This window comes from Globicephala melas, chromosome 8 (genome assembly GCF_963455315.2).
Source record: "Globicephala melas chromosome 8, mGloMel1.2, whole genome shotgun sequence".
Classification (NCBI taxonomy): Eukaryota; Metazoa; Chordata; class Mammalia; order Artiodactyla; family Delphinidae; genus Globicephala; species Globicephala melas.
This window is the reverse complement of record NC_083321.1, coordinates 93,074,516-93,096,765: the sequence shown is the minus strand read 5'-3', so window position 1 is coordinate 93,096,765 and position 22,250 is coordinate 93,074,516. Positions and strand designations below refer to the sequence as shown.

Genomic DNA, 22,250 nt, shown 5'->3' with positions numbered 1-22,250 from the left:
TTTCTTGGAACAGGAGAGGAGCGTGAGACGCTTGGGGTGGGAATAGTACCCATGATGAGCCTGAGGCTCGGAGAAGTCAAGTAGCCCCTATTAAAGACCACATAGCTGGGTAGAAACACGTCCGTCTGGCCCCCAAGCTCTTCAAGCTGGGTGGGGTCCACAGAAGCAGTATCTTCTTCTTCGCAGAGGAGCTCCCCTGAACCTGCCCTGAGCCGCGGGGCTGTGACGAGAACATCGGGTTCTGCTGCATGCTGTTTGCTGCCATAACAATGGTGAAGGGAGCCCACCCCCTGGCCCCAGGTGTGGTTAATACTCAGGGCTGAAGGACCAAGTGGGTTCTTGAGGCCCTGTGGTCTCTGGTTGCTCCTGTGTCTGTCTCTTTGAACAAACCTGATTGGGAAGACCCTGTGAGGTGGGACTGGCGTGTATGAATACACAGGTTGTGCACTGCTCAAAGTTACATAGCCTAAGGGGCAAGTAAAGTCTGGAACCCAGTCCCTGTTCCACTGGCCAAGCTGCGGCTCCCGGCACCATGTTGCATCCAGCCAGAGGGGTGCCTTTATAATTCACACACAGGCCCTGGACAGGCTGGTACAGCCCTACCTGGAGAGCAAAACAGGGATGAGCTGCCAGTTTCTCACTCCGGTGCAGAGTCTTGCGGTCCTCCTACCAAAAATGAAGACTCATCATTTCCCCTTCCTTCTTTGGACCCGTGACCTACGCTGAGGCTTGACCCTGCCCCCATCCCCCTTCACACGCGCGTGCACGCTCACGCACGTGCACACACACCCCCCTCAGCATGAACACCCCCGCCTCGTCTGTGGCTTCAGCGGCAGCCTCTTGAGAGCTAGGCCTCCGCTTCCCCAGGAAGGCCTCAGGACTCAGGCCAAGCAAGGGCGCAGGCCCCAGTCTCTGACCATTCACTTTGCGGGGAGCAGAAACAGCTCATGCGCCCCTCCCGCCACATCCGGCATTTCAATCCTCCAGGAAAAATGGAGGCTTCTGCAATGCGAGGCCCGACTTGTTGATGTAAAATCTTACTCTATATTCCACCCAGGTTTATACGAGTGAATTATGCAAATCTTTGATAGAAAAATATTCCTCCGCACATCCTTGAGAGTGTAAAACCTTAGTCAATAATTCATACTCGCATGTCTCTGACTGCAGGCTTTTTCTTCATTATAACCTGCACCTTGTTATTTGTGTTCCACGTTTTATTGTATACTGGCGTGATGCCGTGCATTATAAAATTCATCTGCTTCATTATATGATGAGCCGGGGCTGGGGACTGTGCTGAGATGCTGGTGCAGGGGCCAGGGACCAGAGCTGACCTCAGGATCCAGTCCCACATGACAGAAGGCAGAGGAGGTGGCTGGCTGCATGGTGACTTCAGGGGATGCCAGAAACCACCCTTCATCCCCCAGACCTGTTCCAGATGTCCCCTCACCCGCTGACTGGCATCTCAGGTCGCACTATTACAGCTCCATGCCTTCCTGCCTTTCTCCAAAGGCTTATTTGTCCTTAGAAGTCAGAGGACCCTGGAGAGTTTGCTGGGAAGAATGTTGTCTGAGTAGGTGTTTAAAACTGGAGGGGAGGGACTTCCCTGGTGGTCCAGTGGTTAGGACTCTGAGCTGTCACTGCAGGGGGCCCGGGTTCAATCCCTGGTCAGGGAACTAAGATCCCGCAAGCCAAGCAGGCAGCCAAAAACAAAACAAAACTGGAGGGGAGAAAAATCCTGAGGATGCTAGGAGGGAAAGAAAAGGGCATCCACAGAAGTGGAGCAGGGATGCGTTGCCCCAGAGGGGAGCCTCCGGGGTGGGGGGGTGTAAAGAGAGAGAAGACAGAGCATCCTCTTGTTGCATGGCCCAAGCAGGCCAGTGAGCGGGTGGCTGTCTACTCTGCAGACCTCAGTGTGAGCAGGGGTCCTTCCCGCAGTGCGGGGGTGGGAAATGCGGTCTGATTATTGCAGTCAGCCACAGCGCCCCCTAATGTGTGTACTCCAGCATGGCTCATGGGCACTCCTCTGGAGACGAGAGCCCTGGGGACCTGTACTCTAAGAGGCAAGGTTTCCCAGGAAAGTGGTGAGGAAATGGCAAGGACAAGGACAGTCCTCCAGCTGCATCAGATCTCTTATCTCTCTGGGATCTGCCCTGCACATCGCTGCCTCTGAGCCTTTGCTCCAGCAGTTTCCACCACTTAGGGGACCCTTTCTCCCCATGTGTATCCTGCCACATCAGATGGTGAGCACTTCTCCTAGCACAGTGCTTAGCAATCTTTCCTGGAACTGCTACTGTGTTGTCTGTTCTCACCACTGCAGCGAAGCTCGCTGAGATTGGGTCTGTCCTGCACACTGTTGGTTCCAGAACCCAGCATAAGGTCTGGCCCCTAGTAGGTGCTCCACCAATGCTCGTTGAATGGCTGGGTGATGCCTTCCCTGACACTCCTCCGCCAAAATTAATTTCTCCTGATACCTCCTTGAAAAACTCATCCCATTTTCCTTATTTTCATGTTGCTCGCACAGGTGCCTACCTCCCCCTCCCCTTCCCCCCCTTCCCAGGAGGCAACGACCCCGTCTCCCCCAAGCCTGGCACCATGCCGCGTAATGGCATAGGTGCTGGATGCATGTTTGTTAAGTTGATGGGGGAAAAAGGGGACAAGATGTCACTGGCCCGAGACCATCTTTCCCTCTACCCCACCCTCCTCCTGCTGCCGCCCATGATGCTAAGGCCTGGAGGAGGGTCGGGATTGAGATGCCTCTTGTGAGGGCAGTGGGCGGGCTCTCCTGACGGCCAGCCAGGGCCTTGGTTGTTTCATGACGATTTTCTCAGGTCATTGGTTGGGGGACGGGGGATGGGGGAACCTGTTAGTGGGCTTGAAGGTCCTTAACTACGGTGCTGCTAGCCAGGGTTTTCTGTTGCATTTTGTTTGGAAGAACAGGAGAGTTTCTCAGCTGTCTGGGAGGGGCCTGCTGCCTAGAAGCAGGGGGTAAGCCAGCTGACCGCTGTGGAGAGAGCTCGAGCCATGGACACAAAGCAGAGGCACCAGGCGTGTAACCCAGGGTCCACAGGCCTCCCCACCAAAGGCGCACGGATCCAATTCAAGGGCTCCGTGAATTGGGGCTGGGGTAAAATGGCATATTTTTTTTCACTAACTTCTTTTTTCACTAACTCAACTGAAATTTTGTACTTCTTCCATTTTGAACGTAAGCAACAAGCCACAGCAGTAGCAGCACCTGTGACTGTGACCAATAGGTATTTTCATATCACAGCCCTGGCAGATACCCCAAAATATCATTTGTGCTCATCACTGTTACAAAATCGTTCGAATACAATCCAGCACTAGATCTTATTTCATAAAGAGGATACAGAACATATGTGATATACTGTATCAAAAGTTTGCTTTTGAATGTTCATATTGGTATAACCATACTTCAGCATATCTGGTTTCCTTTGTCATTTTATGTATATTACGCATTTTAAAAGATTCTGAAAAGGGGTCCATGGAATATCAGAACCCCTGGTGAAGAGAGAGGCTGCCCCAGTCGTGGGTGGGCTGGGGAGAAAGGGACAGGCAGTGGGCTTTTCTGTACCCTCCCCCAACCGTTACTAGACCCTCTCGCTGGGCATGAGGTGCTCTGTGGGGAGGGGCAGCGGGGGGCGGGGCCTCGGCGCTGGGCATGTGCTCTCCCCGGGCTGGCCTCCCTCGCCCTCACTGGGACCTCCTGGGCCTCCTCCCCTCCCCAGTCCCGGCCATGATCACCTCCCACCCCAACACCACCATCGCCATCAAGGGCCACGCGAAGGAGCTCAACTGCACGGCGCGGGGAGAGCGGCCCATCATCATCCGCTGGGAGAAGGGGGACACGGTCATCGACCCCGACCGCGTCATGCGGTATGCCATCGCCACCAAGGACAACGGCGACGAAGTGGTCTCCACGCTGAAGGTGAGCACCCACGCCCCAGTCTCAGAAAGTGGGGAGCCCACAGCTATTGCATCTGTATCCAAAGGAGGTGAATGGGGAGTCTGGGAGCCCCTCCTCCACCCCAAAAACTACCTCTCCCTTTCCCTCCTTCATCCACCAACCTCTGCCTTAGAACCTCACTCTATCCCCTTTCTGACAACTCCTCACCTTTAAATGTGTGGAATCCCCAGCCCCTCCTTCCCTCCCCCCAGGATGCCCTCAGCCCTCTCCCTCCCTCCTGGACCCTCTCAGCCCCTCCCTCTATCCTGGGTCCCCCCCCTCAGCCCCTCCCTCCCTCCTGGACCCTCTCAGCCCCTCCCTCTATCCTGGGTCCCCCCCCTCAGCCCCTCCCTCTTTTGGAACTCCTCAGCTGGCCTCCCTGCAGGGACTCTTCCACACTTCCATCCTTTGAACTTTCTGGAAAGAGGAGCCCTTGACAAACCCCTGGGGGATCCTCTCCCAGAAGAAGGTGGCCTTGCTGATCCCTGGCTAGATGGGCCCCCTTCAGCAGACCAGCTCTAAAAGACTCTCCCCATTCCTCCCTCTCTCCCTGCCGCTGCCCTCTGCCCCTGCTGGCTGCCTCCCAGCTCAAGCCTGCTGACCGTGGGGACTCTGTGTTCTTCAGCTGCCATGCCATCAACTCGTACGGGGAGGACCGGGGCTTGATCCAACTCACGGTGCAAGGTACCTCACCTGCCCCACGCCCCCAGCCCCTGCCTCTGGGACCCCGGCGCTCACTGCCAACTCCCCTCAAGAGCAGGGACACCGCCCACATCTAGCGGAGGCTGACCAGAAACAGCTCTGAGGCAAAGCTCCATCCACCCTCCTTCCTGCCCAGAGTGGGGTGATAGGGTCTTTCCAGGCACACTGCATACAGCGAGGTTTGCAATGGCTGCGGCCCATGTGGAGCTTAGCTGCTCCCAGAAGTGGAGGGCCTGGATTTGTGGGTGCAGACCCTGCAGGAGGTATGGGAAGGGAAAGTCAAGCTGGGAAAAGTTGGGAGCTCTGCATGGGGGAAAGTAGGAAAGGGGCTAAGGAAGAGAGGGGAGCAGAGAAGGAACCGAGCAGGCCCCCCTCTGCCTCTGAGCCCTGCTGCCGGGCACCCTTCACCCCCTCCTGCCTTGCCTGAACTCCAGGGCTCAGGGCCCTTGGGTGGATCACAGGTGACACGGATCCTCCAGGGCAGATCCCTGGTCCTCTGTAGGGGTCGGCAGGAGGCCAAGCTCTCTGCTGCCATCCTCACTTCTGCCCCCTTCCCCTGCCACCCCCCAGAACCCCCCGACCCCCCAGAGCTGGAGATCCGGGAGGTGAAGGCCCGGAGCATGAACCTGCGCTGGACCCAGCGATTTGACGGGAACAGCATCATCACGGGCTTTGACATTGAATACAAGAACAAATCAGGTGGGTGACGGCTGGGCCTGCTGTGACCCCTTGCACCATGTGCCGGGACGGTGCCCCTCTGTGGGACAGCCCCTGGGTGTCAGGGCTGCCCATCTAAGGCAGACACACAAGCCCCTGTGTCTTCCAAAGGGAGGAACACTGGTCACTGGTTAGGAACCCTGGGGGCAAACAGGGGGACCCTCAGTTGATGGGGAGGGGGTGTCAGCCCCTTTTTCCCAGGACTGTCCCTGGGCAGGTCCATAGGGTGGTTTGATTTAAAGCAACTTAAAGGCCCTGAGCCAGGGGGCTATGGGCTGTATCTGTGGGGGCAGAGACAGCACAGTTTCACTGGGTCATCTAGGCACTCCTGGTTTGGGATGATGGGGTGTACTTGGGAGTCAGAGAGTTGGTCCTTGCCAAGAATGAGTCACTGGGGGATGGGAGTCCCTGGAAAAGCATAGATCTAAGTTTCCTCCTCCAAGAAGCCCTCCCAGATCCCTCCCTTGGGACCCTAGCTAGCTCCTGAGGCTGCCCGCCACTGTGAAGCCATGTAGAGCAGAGTGAACAATGGGCCCCTAGGTCTCTGCGGAAACAAGGGACCCACAGTCATGTGGCAAGAATGGCAAGGAGGGGACAAAAGGCCAAGCCAAAAAAGAGCAATCATGTTTGTATCTGTGTGACTCTCTCTAGAAGGTACAGCAACAGGGGGCTGCCCCCTCACTCCCAACACAGGAGTGAGAGAACGAGAAGCATGCTCCCCTCTTGGGTTCTTTCATACCTTCGGAATTCAAGACCATAAGCCCAGAAACGCTTTTCAAAATAATCTTAAAATAAAACACAGAAAGAGAGTCTGGAAAACTCAAGCCGCCCCAGCCTGCTTCTCCCACCAACTCCAACTCATCTTCCAGGTCTTAGCGTAGATCCAAGGTTTTGTTTCCTCAGAAGCTTTCCAGACCCTTCCTCTCTTCCTTAGCATAGCACATGGTCATTGCAGCTGGCTGTCCACTCCCCTAGGGTGACAGCCCCTGGCATGGCGTCCACAGCAAATCTCTGAGCTGTATTCGCCTCTTGAGAAGCCACCGTGTCCGGGGCACTGGGTTCATCATCCTTGATACAGGTTTCGGCAAGGAGGGGCCCTGCCCTCAGAAGCCTACAGTTCAGTTGGGGAGAAAAGTCAGCTCACAGCCAGCGCCCCTGGGAGGTCGCTCTCAGTGCAGGAGGCGGGCCGTAGAGAGGAGGAGGGGCTGTGCCCACAGGGGTCGTCAGGGAAGCATCTCTCCGGTCCCTGTAGACGCTCTACTGAGCTGGGAGAAGATGGAACGCTAACAGGCCTAGATTCAGGGAGATGGGAACGGCCAAGCCCCAGCAAGATGCAGTGCTCTCCAGGGAGCAGCACGTCTAGCAGAGGGTTCACAGACCCAGTTCCTGGTCAACAAGACTAAAATGTGCTCTGGGCTCCGGGTTGGGGGAGCGGGGGCGGCTCTGGGCTGAGCTTTGACTTCCTTGGGGAAGGTCATTGAGAGCTACTAGCAATGCCTGAGGTCCCAGAGAGAGACTTGGCATGGCACCTTGAAAAGGGTCATCAGGTGTCAACAGGAAGGGAAGGCGTCCAGAAGCTGAGTGAGCAGGCTGCCGCAGCCCTGCATCTGGGACAGGTGATGAGCAGCGGCAGGGCCTCAGTGGAGGCAGAGGCCGCGGGGAGGAGAGGAAGCCCACTGTGTTCATCTCACACCTCGAGGCTTCCCGAGTCTGGGCACAAGCTCCCCAGGAGCCAGAAAGATGGGCCAGCATCTCCCTGCCTGGATGATGTGGCCTGTCGGGGGCGGGGAGTGGATGCCTGGGCTGTCACTCGGGCCTCTCCCCTATTGCTCCTTTTGACTGCCCCCCTGCCCTCCTCCCCCATGCTGCCCCGTTGCCCACCCGGCCCCCTCCACTGGCTACCCTCCAATGTGTGGAAACCTTTCCTGGGGCACTGCTCAGCAGGGCGAAGCTGAGAACATCACACATCTGGAGAGCGGTGCAGAAGGAGAGGTGGGCACGGAAGATGCTATTTTCAGAGCTCATCCACATCTTCCCCCCACCCCCTCTGGCTCTCCTGAAAGATGAGGAATGGCCATACCCCACCCCAGAGCCAGGATGGATGGCAAGGTAGAGAGGTGGGTAATGAAAACTCAACCTCAGACTCTCCCATCCACAAGGGCTTTGCACCTGTAAAAAAAAAAAAAAAAAAAAAAAAAAAAAGCAAAATAAATCACAGGATCGAGAGCACAGAGAAGCTGGCTGGTCCTTTCTCCTGTCTTTAGGTAGGACTACTCCAGGCCACCCCACTCAGACGGGCATCTATCCTGGCACTTAGGAAAAGGAATCCCGTGGGAACTGCAGTGAATTACCATATTGGAGTCAGGCAGAGGCTGTGAGCATAGCACAGCTTCCTTGTCTGTGAGGGGGAAACAGTAATGCCTACCTCGTGGGATTGCTTTGAGGAATAAAGAGAAAGCATCTAGCATGGGGCTGTAGTCAACCTTTAAAAGATGTAAGTTCCTCTCTTTCTTCTAACTCAGATACTTCATGCGGCAATTTATAGTCCTGTGGGACTTGCAGGCTGAAGTATGTGTCTGTCAGTCAGCAACGTGTACTGAGTGCCAATAATAGTCTTGCAGAATCACGCACCCGCCATGTGGTGGGGAAAGAGAAAGAACAAGGAGACAGAGTGTTGCCCTTGGAGCTTACAGTGCAGTTGGAGTGAGAATAAACACTGTGTACACACGCTCGCATGCACATACATACACACACACACACACGAAGGCACTTCCAGGACCATTGCAAAGCATTATCCAATCACGTGTAATACACCACAAACTGAATTACATGACAACTGTAAAAGGTATCCTAGGGAACGGATGGATGACCCAAAGGAGGGAGGGGCATGTGTGTGTGTGTGTGTGTGTGTGTGTGTGTAAGTAGATCTTCTGCCTGCAGGTGGAATAGTAGAACAAGAACAATTCTCAAAGCAGAAGACTTGGGTTGACCAAGTGTCAGGGCTGTATGATGTTTAGCAAGCAACTTAAGGTCTTTGGGCATCTCTACCTATCAGTGGAGACAATAACACGTAATCCAAGGTGGCTGTAGGGATTACGTGAATGTGATGGCTTATGTGCATGTGCCTAGCACGGAGCCTGACACAGAATAACCCTCTATGGGTCCCCATCCTGTGCCCAGTCTCCCTTCCCCTCTTCCTCTTGCCCCAGACCACACCCATCCTGGACCATCTGCTCCTGACCCCCTTCTGTGTTACAACTGTGCCTTTGCCAGGTTTTCTGCCATGTTGCTCATCATGCTAATTTTCCAAGGGAAATTACCAAGTCTGCCCTTTCTAAGCCATCCCGCTCACGCTGACTTCTCCTGGCCCCAGGCAGCAGAGTAATAATACATGAATGCTGAATGATAAATAGCACCGTCCACACAAATTTATCAGATGGTGCCGTGCAGATTTAAAAATGCAGACACCACATTTCACCCCTGTTTTCCAAGCAAGGAGCAGGGATGGGTTCTTTGAGGACGGCCCTCCAAGCCCAGAAGGCAGCCTCGTGGTGCGCGCCGTCAGCCACCATGGGGTAAGCCAGCCCGGTGTGGCGTGGTGTTCTGTGTGAGCTGGAGTGGGGCTGTGAGAGGGTCTGGTGTTGGGATGAGGTGAGTGGTGGTGGTGACCCAGGAAACCTTTTCTCGGTGCTGCGGAGATTGCCGTGGTGGGCTCAGAGCTGTGATGCAAGGAGGAAATCAGAGATGCAGAATGGATTTGTTTCCCAAGCACAGGCAGCTAAATGCTCCAGACGTGACTTTCGTCCAAACTGCTCCCCCTTCTACAGTGAATGTGTCCCCTGAAACACCAAAGGCCCCAGGTCCCCTCCCAGCAAGCAGCCCACAGAGTGGAAGGCACTGACATCTCCCCAGCCACTTCCTTATTTTTTAAGAAGAATATTTTGCATCATAAACCCTTTGATGAAGAAAGGGAGAGAGAGCCCTTAATGAAATATGTTAATCTGGGTAAGCCAGGCTTATATGAAAGGGAATATTAAAAGAGACAATGTTCACCAAAGCCAGCTCAGTACTCTGAGAGCTGAAAAGGAAAGGGAAGAAAATAGGGCCCCTGATTTCAGCTATTCAGGTCAGAGGGATGGCAGTGATCAAGTATGGAAAATCAGCTACAGACCTCCAGATTTGACTCATGCGTTAGCCTGCAGGCGCTATGGGGAGAGAGCCATTTTGTGGCAACATCAAAGATGATTTGGGAACACAAGGGCAAATCCACCTGGAAATGGCTGGCAAAAGCAGAACAAAAAGAGGCCACTCTCTGGGGCATCCCCCCCCCCCAACCTTCCTGTGACTGACAGTTGAAGGAGGCAAGGGAGGGAAAGGCAAAGGGTATTTCTTGTGACTACAAAATGCAGAGGAACTGCAAGTCCAAAGTCCAGGACAACGAAGTGGCTCTGATCTAAAACCAACAGTGGGTTTTAAGTGCCCAAGGCGTGCCAAGTGGGCAAGATGGGCAAAGTTTTAGACATGGTTCCTGCCTTCAGGGAGCTTATCTGTGTGTAGACGGAAATAGAAGCCACTGGTGGGAAAAGTGTATGGAGTGAGAGGAGAGCCTAGGATGGAGCCTTGAGGAACTCGAACCGTTAATGGTAAGGTAAAAAAGATGCACCTGCAAAGTGAAGAGATGACCCAAGAGAATAGGAAAAGCTAGAGAGTGTTTTAATAGGAAACCCAAGAGAAAAGTGTTTCGGGAAGGGAGAGGTCTAAGCGTTGAACACACCTGAAAGGCCAAGTGAGAAATCGGCCTTGATGACGTGAGCATCACCTATACAGTGGAGATATGGTGCTGATGTCATTGGAAGGAGGGAAGAGTAAATCGTGTCCGTCACTGCACCTGGCACATCACAGGTGCTTGATAAATATTAGCACCTCTTTTCTTTAGCCCCTCTGTTTTCAGACACATCATATGGTCTCCTTCCTCCGCCGCACTCATCAAAAATGAATGCACTGACTCGTGATCACTCTCCCTCTCCTATAAACGCAGGCAAATCATATATGATGTGTGAGCTGGCACCAGCTCCCAGAATGCCGCAGAGAGAAGTGAACACCTGCCTCCGCACGCTAGCCCATTTCCTCCCAAACCAAAGCAGTACCCACCGCAGTAGGAGCCTGCATATTTGCAATTCTGGCTTAACCTGCCAGCCAGAGTGACTCTTGGGCAGTTGGGGTGTTTTAAATGACAAGGAGAAAATACTGTTTTTCTGAGCATCCACTGTCTGCCATTTGTGACTTTGGCTCATGAAACCAAAGAATTAAATGCAAAACTGCAGATGGGGAGCTGGGCCAGTGCCCTTCACAGATGCCAAGCCTGTGTAGCTAAAAGTGGTGTTTTGAAAAACGTCAAGACCTCAATTAACCAGAACCTGGGGGGATGGGATAGTCTTTTCGAGTGAACCAATTCTCCTAATTTACCAGGCATTAGCTTAAAAAAAGTCTTCCTAAAATTTGTTCTAGAATGTGCTAGCCTCCCTCCCTGATTTACGGGTCAAACTGTAGTGAATACAGTTTAATCTTGTCTACTGAGAATTTTCAGGATCCTCTACTGTGGATTTAAAAGACATGGAAAATTAGACTGAATAGGCACATCAGGACGCACCCTGGGACGATTTTTAAGCCCCACTATCAGCTAGTTTCCTTGTGCTTTGCCTTTTTGTTTCTTTTCAAAGCAAAGTGCCAATAACGTAATCTGGTTATGAATTCTGCGTGTGGAAGGTCCTAGGCTGAGGCATTGCTGTGACTGCAACCCCTTGCATGTCTGTCTGGGATCCCCTGGTAGGTGCACAGCACAAATATATTGAATGAATGACTGGATTCCTCTGGAGGTGCAGAGTGTTTACTGTCACAGTGTCCCTGAGTGGTATTTATCTGGTATTTTTCACATTCTACAGTTTTGCTAAACATTAGCCCTGGAATGGGCTGTCAGTCCCCCTGGATGAATCGGGAACATGCTCATCCCTTTGTTGGCTTCTGACTGTAAAGACTCAGAGACCATTCTCTTGCTGGTGAGAGAGAGGGTAGGGTTTGCCTAGGGACTCTGGCACATGGTTTGTCCCCCCTGACAGCCCAAGAAACAGTCAAGACCACCACCACACAAATGCACAGGGAAAGGCAATCCAGAAGCACACATAGGAGGAGAAAGAGGTATAAGACTTGGCTTCCCCCTTTGCACTGGGATCATGTGTTGAGGGGGTGTCTCACAGTTATAACAGGTCTCTGATGTGGTCTGAGAAACCAGGAGCAAGGGCACTGGCCAATCAGGCCCTCAGGAATAGCAAGCAAATGGTGATCTTGGAAGGGACCATAGGAGACATCTGACCCCCATCTGAGGTTTGAGTTCACCAGGCGGCCCAGGGAAGAGAAGGGTTAAGCTCCCTGAGTTTCCAAGCAGTGCATTTGCTGCTCCCATCCTCAGGCATCCCTTGGCCACTTGAGCTTAATGGAACAGAACCCTTTGGTCCTCTGTGAAGTTGTGAAGGCTCTCTTGCTTCAGTCTCTGTGAACTAGACCTCTTCTGGGCATCTAAGTTGACGTTGGGATGTGCTGCTGCTTGAGGCTGGAGAGGGGTCCTGGAGTTTGCCTGGCTGTAGTTAGAAATGGGTGTCCTCTGTCCAGATTCCTGGGACTTCAGGCAGTCCACACGCAACATCTCCCCGACCATCAACCAGGCCAACATCGTGGACTTGCACCCGGCATCCGTGTACAGCATCCGCATGTATTCCTTCAACAAGATTGGCCGCAGCGAGCCAAGCAAGGAGCTCACCATCAGCACTGAGGAGGCCGGTGAGCATCTCGCCCAGCCACCCCTGCGCCTGGGCTCGGGACATCCGGGGCCACACCCACCCTGTCCACTGGCAGTGGGCTTGCAGTTAGAAGAGGAGAAGGGGGAGATTCCGAGGTGTTTGTGTCTGCCTCTGAATCATTGGAGATTCTTCCGTCTGACCTTTTCCAGATGGGGTTCTCGATGCAATGCTTTCGGGAGCTGTCCATGGTCCTGCCCCCACTCACCTGGCCGCAGCCTGTCTGGAAAGGACAGATATGCTAGATCTGCAAAGGATGGGGGTGCTAGTGCCCTGGATTATCTCCTGTGATTTTTGTCATGAAGTTTTCCTGAAAGTTTAAACAAGATTTTCCTTGCTGTATTTTCTCTTACCTGTCATTGCAAAAGATAAATTAATACAAAAAAGTACATATAACATACATGTTCAGTTTTACAAATAATCATAAAGAAAAACTAGTATAACCAACACTCGTTACCACTTACCAGAGGTCCTCCATATGCCCTTTCTCAATTATAACCTCTCCCCCTGAAGTAACCAGTATCCCAACTTCCTTTCTTTCCTTTTTTGTACTGTCACCACAATGCATGTACACATAACCCATGCAGTTCAGTTTTGCCTGTTTTCTAATAGAATATATGCATGACATCATACTTCATATATTCTCTCTGTCTTCCTTGTTTTGATCAATATTCTTTTTGTGAGCTTCATGTCATCAGTACAGCTGTATCATTTGTGTATTTTCATTCCCCCCCCCAAGGGATATAAGCAGTCGTAGAATTACAGTCATCAGATGGACAAACTTCTACCTTTAACCAAAAAAATGCCAAAATGTTTTCCAAAGTTTTGTACCAACTTGCTCTCACATGATCAGTGTACAAGAGCTCCTGCCACTTCATGTCTTTGTCTGAACTTTGTACTATCAAACTTTTAAAAAATACTTGCCAGCCTGCTGGATGTGTAGCAGTATTTCATAGTCATTGTTTGCTACATTTTCAGCAAGTTATGGAGAATGAAGGGGAAACATAAACCCTATGATCATTTCAGAAGGACTCAAACAAAGGTTCTCTGCTTCTGTAGACGAGCTTTTCCTTTCTCCCCAGCAGTCCTCCAGCTCAAGCATGGGAGTAAGAACATAGGACTCTTTTCTTCCAAGACTTGACTCATAATGTTATTTCTCCCCACCACCCCCCAGCTCCTGATGGGCCCCCCATGGATGTAACCTTGCAGCCAGTGACCTCACAGAGCATCCAGGTGACCTGGAAGGTAAGTAAATTCAAAGACAATTTCCTCTGAAATACCTCCTTTCTTCCCCTCTCAATCTACAAATGAAACCCCAACAGACTAGCTAGTCTCTGGTCTCTTACAGTGCCCAACCCTGTTTATTGCTAAATCCATGAGGTTGGAGGGGTGGAAAGAGAGGAGGATAAAGAGGCTGGTTCCCTCACCAATCCCCGCTCCCTTCTCCACCCTGACTGTCTTATGGACGCCCATGCCTAGGGTGGGATGAAGAATTTGTCAGTGCCAAGGAGGGAAGATGGTTCTTCCACCATGCTGGTCTGTCCTACACACCCCACATGTTGTAATAAGTCTGGAGTTAGAATTGATTATGTGTAAATTTCAAAGGGGCCCTGTGGATTATGGGAGATGAAACGACAGAGTCTCACCCTCATCTTGGCCCTGTGACTAGAGCTGGGAGGTAGGGTGAAGCCACCCCCTATATTCTCATGGTAAAGCATTGAACAGGGAGCTTGGTCTTTTCAGGTCTTGATTTCCTCCTCTATAAAATCAGGATTAAAAAATGACTGCCCTCCCCAGCTCTGGGGGAGGGGATCTGCAGAGAAAACAAACCAGTAGGTGCTGCAGCCGTTTCTAAGAGGAAGAAACTTGTAAATCTAGAGGGTATCTGAAGACTGTCACTGAGGGGAAATCTTCGAGGCAATTCCACAGCTGGGCAGGGAAACAGATCAGAATAACCTTGAGCAGGACCAAGAAATGCTTTCCTGGGTAACTCTGGCCTCACTGCTACATCCCTGCCATGGGCACAGAAGGGCTGCCCATCCTTGATGTCTTCCTGTTGCACCGCATTTTCCAGTGTTTGAGTATTTTCTTGCACTAATTTATCTGACCCTCTATTCCTGTGGAGTGGACAGAAGAGGTATTTTTATCCCCATCCATCAGAGGAGGCCACGGTATAGAGATGCAAGGTGACTTCCATGGTCATTCAAGTTGTGACAGGTGCAGAACTTCAGTGCACAGAGTCTGGAGCCCCTGCCCAGTCTCCCCACCAGAGCCCAGCGCATGGAGGTCATGAACAGAGAGTTTTCTGAGTCCCATCCATGTCCTTCTTCTTGGATCTCTCCCATCTCAACAGTGGGGCTTGGGTGGGGGGGCTGCCTCATCTGCATCTGGGATCAAAGTCCAAGGTCATTTTCTGACTTGAACTCCTGGTGGGAAAATTCAGGTGCTTTAGTCCTCCTTCTGGGCCCTTCAAAAAGGTAGACTCAAGAATAGGAGATTCAGAAGGGCCTAGTAATATTTTTCCTAAAAAGACTACATGCCTGGGCATGTACACACACACGGACATACACATACACACACACATACACACACACAAGGCAGCAGAGCCTGGTTCCTTCCCTCCCCAGAGAAATGACCAGGATAAAGGTGGGACAGAGGCTGGGCAGTTGGTCCTCGCCCTCCTAGCAGATAACTCCAGAGCCATGGTTCCCTCCAGGTTCAGATCTGGGTGCCAGGGCTTCTCTCAGAAACTGGGGATGAAGCCTGGAGTCTGGTCCCCAAGTCTTGTCTGCATCCTGACTCTGCACCCATTTCCTAAGAATATTCCAAGGAAGCCTGGAGGTGGGGCAGGGCTGAATAAGTATGTAAACCATTGAGACATTTGGCTACAAAGCTCCGACCTGGAGGTTGATAAAAATTTAGAATCAGATTTATTTCTCCAAAGTCTCATAATGAAAAATAAAATTGATTAGAAAGTTAGAACTTCAGAATGAACGAGCCCGTCAATAAATTTGGGGCTGACTTCTCAGGGGATTTTTTTTTTTAACACCAAGAAACAGATTAATGAAAAATACAGATTCACTTGAAAGATAAGTCACTTCATTTCAAGACTCTTTCCACGAGATGGATCACCACTGCTTTATGACATAAATTTGCAATCAGCCCTATTGATTTCTTAATGCTTCAGAGAAATATTGTTAAGATTGATTTAAATCCTGAGTGTGCCTGTTTGGGGGGAGGTGGGGCAGTATGGGGAGAGGGAAGAGAGAGGGAGGGAGGGAAGAAGGGAGAGAGGGAACATGTGTCAAGATTTATAACAATATGTGAATATCTATATGTATGTAGCAGGGTATGCCTGGATGCCTATCCAAGGCCTCTGCCAGTATATTTTGATGTGAATGGAGGTGACGTGGTACTGTGTATATCACACATATACAGGTGTATATCATGGTGTAGGCGGCTCTGCGTATGTAGGCATGTGTCATTGTGTACTGATGTATATATCAGTGTGTTTCGATACGGACGTGGGTATGTAATAGGAGAGTATATGTCAGTGCGAAAACAAGGACACCTTGCAGATATATTTGTGTCTATAATAGATGTCTGTCTGAATGTGTGAGTGTATAGATACGAACCCAAATTCAGAAATTTGCCCCCTTGCAAACTAGCAAACAGGACTGCCCAAGTACAGAGAGAAACGTTATTCAGGCATTAACAAAAAGTCAAGTGAATTAAATACACGCACACCTAGTTAATGAGTTCAAAACAATTATGTTAAATTAAAAACTTCATTTTATTGCATTAACAGTGAGCTTAAAAATGCAGTTCATTTTAAACATTCATTGAATTTTAAAAAACGGGCTGTTTTACTAACTTAATTGTTGTACTATTAAGTACTATTAATAATATTAAGTACTATTAAATAATAATATTAAGTACTATTAAATAGTAGTACTATTAAAATAATAATTATTATTTAAAATAATTAAAATAATATTGTACTATTTTTTAGTACAATAAAACGTGGGCTTTTAAATTAACTGCATTGTCTTTAAAGCCCTGATTCAAGCTGTTTTTGTATGCCCTGGGGTGTGTGCTCTCTCTCAGTATATAGACGGGCAGACCCCACATTAAAAGAGCCAGTTTCTATTAGTGGGTCTAAATGTTTCTGGCCACGGGTAGGTGTGGACTGGGATGTTTGCTTTGATGGGTCTGGATGTGAAGGGATATTGGGATCCAGCGTGTGTGTGTGTGTGTGTGTGTGAGATCGTGTATGAGAATGTCTGTGTTGGTGAGTGTTTACCTGTTGATGCGTTCTCTCTCAGAACACCTGTGTGTATGGCTAGTTGGGTATCAGGGTTCAAGCTGGGGGTGACCGTATGTTTTCCACCCTCCAGGCTGATGCCAGTGGAGTTTTCTCCCTTTGCCTGGCCAGCTGGGATCAGCCCTTCATTCCAGCTGGCCCAGGCAGAGCTCCGAAGTGCCCCCTTGTCACCGGCCTGTCCTCGCCCATCTCTGTCCCTCCATCCAGGAGCTGGCTTCAGGCCTCAGCTCTCAACACTCCCCAGCCATTGGCCAGGATGTCAAGGGCAAACCAGCTCCAACAGGAGCTGGGCCTACACCAGAGTCAAGGACTCTTTTTTTTTTAACTTGTGGTAAAATATACATACCATTGTATTTACATAAAACTGAACATTTTAACCATGTTCATGTGTTAGAAGTCAGTGGCGTTAAGTACATTTACGGTGTTGAGCAACTGTCACCACTGTCCATCTCCAGAACTTTTTCATGATCCCAAACAGAAACTCTGTGCCCATTAGACGTTAACTCCCCACCCAGCCATCCTCAGCCCCTAGTAACCTCTATTCTACTTTCTGTGTCTCTAAATTTGCGTGTTCTAGGTACCTCAGAGAAGCATCATACGATATTTGTCCTTTTGTGTCTGGCTTATTTCACTTAACGTATTTTCAAGGTTCATCTATGCTGTAGCATATATCAGAATTGCGTTCCTTTTTAAGGCTGAATAATTCCATTGCATGTATAGACCACATTCTGTTTATCCATTCATTGATCTGTGCACACTTGGGTTGCTTCCACCTTTTGGCTGTTGTGAAGAATGCAGCTATGCATATGGGTGTGGAAATACCTCTTCAAATCCCTGCTTTCAATTCTTCTGTGTATATACTCAGAAGTGGAATTGCTGGATCATAGGGTAATTCTATGTTTAACTTTTCGAGGAACTGCCAAACCGCTTTCCACAGCGGCTGCACCATTTTACATTCCCACCAGCAACGCCCAGGGGTTCCAGTTTCTCCACATCCTCACCAACAGTTGTGATTTTTCATTTTTTAATAATAGCCATTCTAGTGGGTGTGAAGTGGTATCTTGGGACTCTCTCTCTCTCTTTTTTTTTTTTTTGCAGTACGCGGGCCTCTCACTGTTGTGGCCTCTCCCGTTGCTGAGCACAGGCTCTGGACGCGCAGGCTCAGCGGCCATGGCTCATGGGCTTAGCCGCTCCGCGGCATGTGGGATCTTCCCGGACCGGGGCACGAACCCGTGTCCCCCGCATCAGCAGGCGGACTCTCAACCACTGCGCCACCAGGGAAGCCCGGGACTCTCTCTTTTTATTCAAACTAATTACCTACTTCCCTCTCCATCGGGTTACGTTCTGTCTGCTGTTGCATTTCTCCCGGGCCCCTGAGCCCATGCCAAATGATATCCCTATTCATTCATTCATTCACCCATTCATTTATTCAATAAATATGTATTGAAGGCCTGTTACATGCCAGGCACCATTCTAGACTCTGAGAACAAAATAGGCAACACTCCTCATCCCCACGGCACTTACATCCCAATGGGGACAGATAGTCAAAGACATAAGTAAACTATATGGAACGTCAGATGACACTACTGCCATGCAGAAAAATAAAACCAGGAAGAAAGGTAAGGAGCACTAAACGGAAGGCAGGGAGCACTCTTACACGAAGAGCTTAAGGAAGGCCTCATTGAGAAGGCGGCATTTCAGCAAGGACACCGCAATGTTGAGGAGGCGAGCCATGTAGATATCCAAGGAAAGAGTGTTCCCCTGGATGGGAGTGTGCCTGGTGTGAACAGCAGAGAGGTGTGTGCAGGAGCATAGGAAGCATGGGGGAGAGGAGACGGGTCCAAGAGGCATGGGGGTGGGGTCAGATCATGTAGGGTTTTGTAGCCATTGTAGGGACATTGGCCTTGCCTCTGGGTGATATGGGAGCCTTTGAAGGCTTGGAAGCAAGGGAGTGACATGATCCGACTTTGGTTTTAAGAGCATCTTCTCAGGGCTTCCCTGGTAGCGCAGTGGTTGAGAGTCCGCCTGCCAATGCAGGGGACACGGGTTCGAGCCCTGGTCCGGGAGGATCCCACATGCCACGGAGCAACTAAGCCCGTGTGCCACAACTACTGAGCCTGCGCTCTGGAGCCTGCGAGCCACAACTACTGAGCCCGCGCACCTAGAGCCCATGCTCCGCAACAAGAGAAGCCACTGCAATGAGAAGCCCGCGCACCGCAACGAAGAGTAGCCCTCACTCGCCACAACTAGAGAAAGCCCACAGGCAGCAACGAAGACCCGATGCAGCCAAAAATAAATAATAAATAAATAATTTATTTTTAAAAAAAAGAGCATCCTCTAAGAATGTCACTGTGTCTGTCTCCTCCCCACCCCACCCCATACTCACAGGCACCCAAGAAGGAGCTGCAGAACGGCGTCATCCGGGGCTACCAGATCGGCTACAGAGAGAACAGCCCTGGCAGCAATGGGCAGTACAGCATCGTGGAGATGAAGGCCACTGGAGACAGCGAGGTCTACACCCTGGACAACCTCAAGAAGTTCGCCCAATATGGGGTGGTGGTCCAGGCCTTCAATCGGGCTGGCACGGGGCCCTCATCCAGCGAGATCAATGCCACCACCCTGGAGGATGGTGAGGGCACCAGTAAAGGGTAGCGAGCGGGTACAGATCTCAGCTGTGGGCAGAGCCAGGGCTGCCAGGGAGGGCTCGGGGCCCTTCCCTCCTCCTGAGCCCCGTCATGGTCCTGTGGTCCACACAGTCTCCCTGGATCCCTCCATCTCCTCTCACCCATTGGGTCCTCGAGGGATGCTTGGTCCATTTAGCACTCCGGGCCTCTCCATCCATTGGCTGGCTCTCTATCCATCGCTTGCTAATGCTGTGCCCATCGGTCTCTCTATTGATCTATTGGCCTGTCTGAGCGCCTGTCTGTGCACCTGCCTGACTCTCCGTCCGTGCTTCTCCCTCTACCTTTTCCTCCTTCCTCATTCTGGCCCCTCACCCATCTTTGTCCCCAAGCTCTTTCCTCTGTACTCTGGGTCCTGTTTCTCCTCCCTTACATCCTCCAGGTTGGAAAAAGGGCAGGAGCCACGTTACCTTTGTACTTCTGGGCTGGAATCTGTCCACCATCTGTTTTAGGGACCTGAGATGAGACTGTGGAGGTACGATATCCCAAGGTCCATGGACAGAGGATTTAGGTTCCGATTTTTAAAACTGAATTCTTTGAGGACTGGAGAGCACTCCAACTCTGATGAGTGAATTAAGGGGCCCGGTTTCACGGGGGAGAGAGGGTTAGAAGGCAGCAGGAGCCTGCCTGCTCTCCAAGCACAGAGAAGAGCCAGCTGGTATCTGAGCCTGTGCCAGGAAGGGAGAGGAGATGTGACCCTTGATGCCCCCCAGAGATAGAGCCGGGCTGGTCACAGCCCCACAAAGAGCAGATTAAACAGAGCTTCCTTCTTGATGCTCCAGCCTAAAACCACGATGTGAGATTAAAAACTGTCACTAAGTCTGAGCCTGCCCCCAGCAGAGGGAGGGAACTGACTGCCCCAGTAACATAATGACATCACCCCATGGCCATCAGGATACCCAGCATTCCACCCTCTTGTTAAGCATTCCATCCTTTTATTAAGCAATGCCCGCTCCCTGCCTCATTCTCTCTGAAAATGCAGACATCCTTGGGAGGGAGGATGCATCAGGTCAGAAACACCTAAGTGGCTACAAATTGGAATTATCTGGGGAGTTTTAAAAATCCTGATGCTTCATCCCCAGAGATTTCCATTTAGTTGCTCTGGGGCACAAGCAAGGCTTTGAGAGGGAGCAGGTATCAGTAGCCCCAGAGCACTGGGCCCCTGGGGAAAAGGGAGAACACAGAGAGAGGGAAAGGTGCATAGAATGCACAGAGGTACAGAGAAGCACCTGAGCTACACTGCCACCAGCTGCCCAACCCCCTCCACCAGCCCGGAGCCTCACCAGCCCCCCATCGTCCCCCTCCCTTTCGTGATGCTGGCCACGGGCCCGGCTGGACTGAGGAAGGTCAGCTTGTCGCCTCTTAGTACCATCAGTACCAATCCCAAGCAGTGCTCTGACACAGTGGTTCTCAGACCTGAGCGCACGTCAGAGGGCTGTAAACAGATTGCTGGGCCCTCGCCCAGGGTTGTGCTTCAGCAGGTCTGAGGTGGGGGCCCAAAACGGGCATTTCTAATAAATTCCCAAGTGATGCCGATGCCATTGGGGTAGGGAGCACCTGTGAGAACCACAGCGTTAACAGCCAGGTCATTACCCATAAAAGGAGCCAAGGCTCGCGGAGGTTAAGAGCCTGCGCAGAATTGCCCGTCTAATGAAGAAGAGTCCAGGTCAAAATCCAGGCCTGACCCTGAATCTCGCCCTCTTTCTACTTCACCCTATTGTTACGCTGTTGCTTGGGGGCAGGGCTGGATGCAAGACCAAGTGATGTGGATGCAGGATGCTCAGGGAAGTCGTGTCCAGGGGGAACAGCTGCCCCAAGACCACCCAACACACCTGACCAAACACTAAACTCCGTCCACTGGGGCCATCCCAGAAAACAGCCAGGCCAGGCCCACCTTTGGCCTCCATCAGAGCCCCACCTCCCTTGCTTTGGGGGGCTGCAGTGGGGGCTGGGTGCTGGGATTACCAACAGGGAGAGATCAGCACGGGCTGTGGAGTCCTTTTGCAAACAAAGGAGGAGAAGGGGATGAAAGTTTCCAGCAGCATTTGCTCAGCAGTTTTTCATACTTAATTAAGGGCCTCGTTAGCCTGTCAGATCCTGATCGTTTCCTTGCAATATTAGCACTCCTCCTGGGGTATTCAAGGACCCCTGCTTTAGCAATAGTGTCTCTTCCATAATTATATTACCTTCATTTTGTTCGAACGGGCTATCTGTATTAGTTTATGACACTGGGTCCCTAATTACATGGTGCTTATATTTTTACACCTAAGTAATATGAAACAATAATCATTCTCAAAGAGGATCGTTAGGGTGATGTATTATCATTTAAATGCTCATAAAAATTAGAGTTGCCTCTTGTGGGGCAACGGGATCTAATTACCTTCCATCCAGCCTGTGCCTGCTTTCTCCCACTCAGAGCAAAGCAGACGTGGCCTTTCCCTTTGCCCCCAGCTCCTCAGAAGCCAGTGGAAGTACCACCAAAGTTGTCACTCGCCGACGTGGCTCTTTGCGGCCTGGTGTCACCACTGTCTCTCATCATCATCGTGCAGCAGGGCCGCCTGCAGGGGGTGGGACTTAGGTTAAACTCAAAGGTAGATCTCAGATGGAGAGGGTTAATGGCAGGGCAGACCACCCAAGTTGGTCTTAGAGAGTGTTTTCCATCACCCAAGGCATTTTGGTGTCTTCAGAGGCAGGGACAAGGGACAAAAATGTAATGATCCTAGAGGTCCTAAAGGTGTCTGCGGAACCTCTTCTCCCCTTGCCCCAGGGTTGGTTCAAATCCTCTTCTTTTCCTTCCCTTCAGCTTGGTATGAGGACACAAGGGTCCCTAGAGCGGGGCCTTGGTTCAGACCCCGAGCTCAGGTGACATAGAGGGCTGGCAGCCATCAGATAAGAGCATCAGTTACAGATCCCTCCAGCACTGGCTTGGTCTTCCAGGTTCCGTTACGTTCAGTGGACGTGGACTCCCTGGGCTGTGGTGCCTACTGGTGAATCCCCAGGGGCTCATGCCTGGA

General features: G+C 51.2%; 1 protein-coding gene and 1 non-coding gene across 3 annotated transcripts in view; both read left to right on the top strand.

Moving 5' to 3' along the window:
- DSCAML1 (DS cell adhesion molecule like 1) overlaps nt 1-22,250 on the top strand; it is a 341,768-nt gene that overhangs the window by 286,990 nt on the left and 32,528 nt on the right. For both annotated transcript variants that reach the window (XM_030837857.2, XM_060304108.1), the window contains 6 exons: nt 3,744-3,943; nt 4,549-4,645; nt 5,234-5,362; nt 12,047-12,214; nt 13,406-13,476; nt 18,944-19,184. In XM_030837857.2, coding sequence (XP_030693717.2) covers nt 3,744-3,943; nt 4,549-4,645; nt 5,234-5,362; nt 12,047-12,214; nt 13,406-13,476; nt 18,944-19,184 — 906 coding nt within the window. The remainder of the gene's footprint in view (nt 1-3,743; nt 3,944-4,548; nt 4,646-5,233; nt 5,363-12,046; nt 12,215-13,405; nt 13,477-18,943; nt 19,185-22,250) is intronic.
- TRNAD-GUC (transfer RNA aspartic acid (anticodon GUC)) lies at nt 1,601-1,673 on the top strand. The gene has a single exon. It is a non-coding gene; the product is annotated as a tRNA-Asp (tRNA).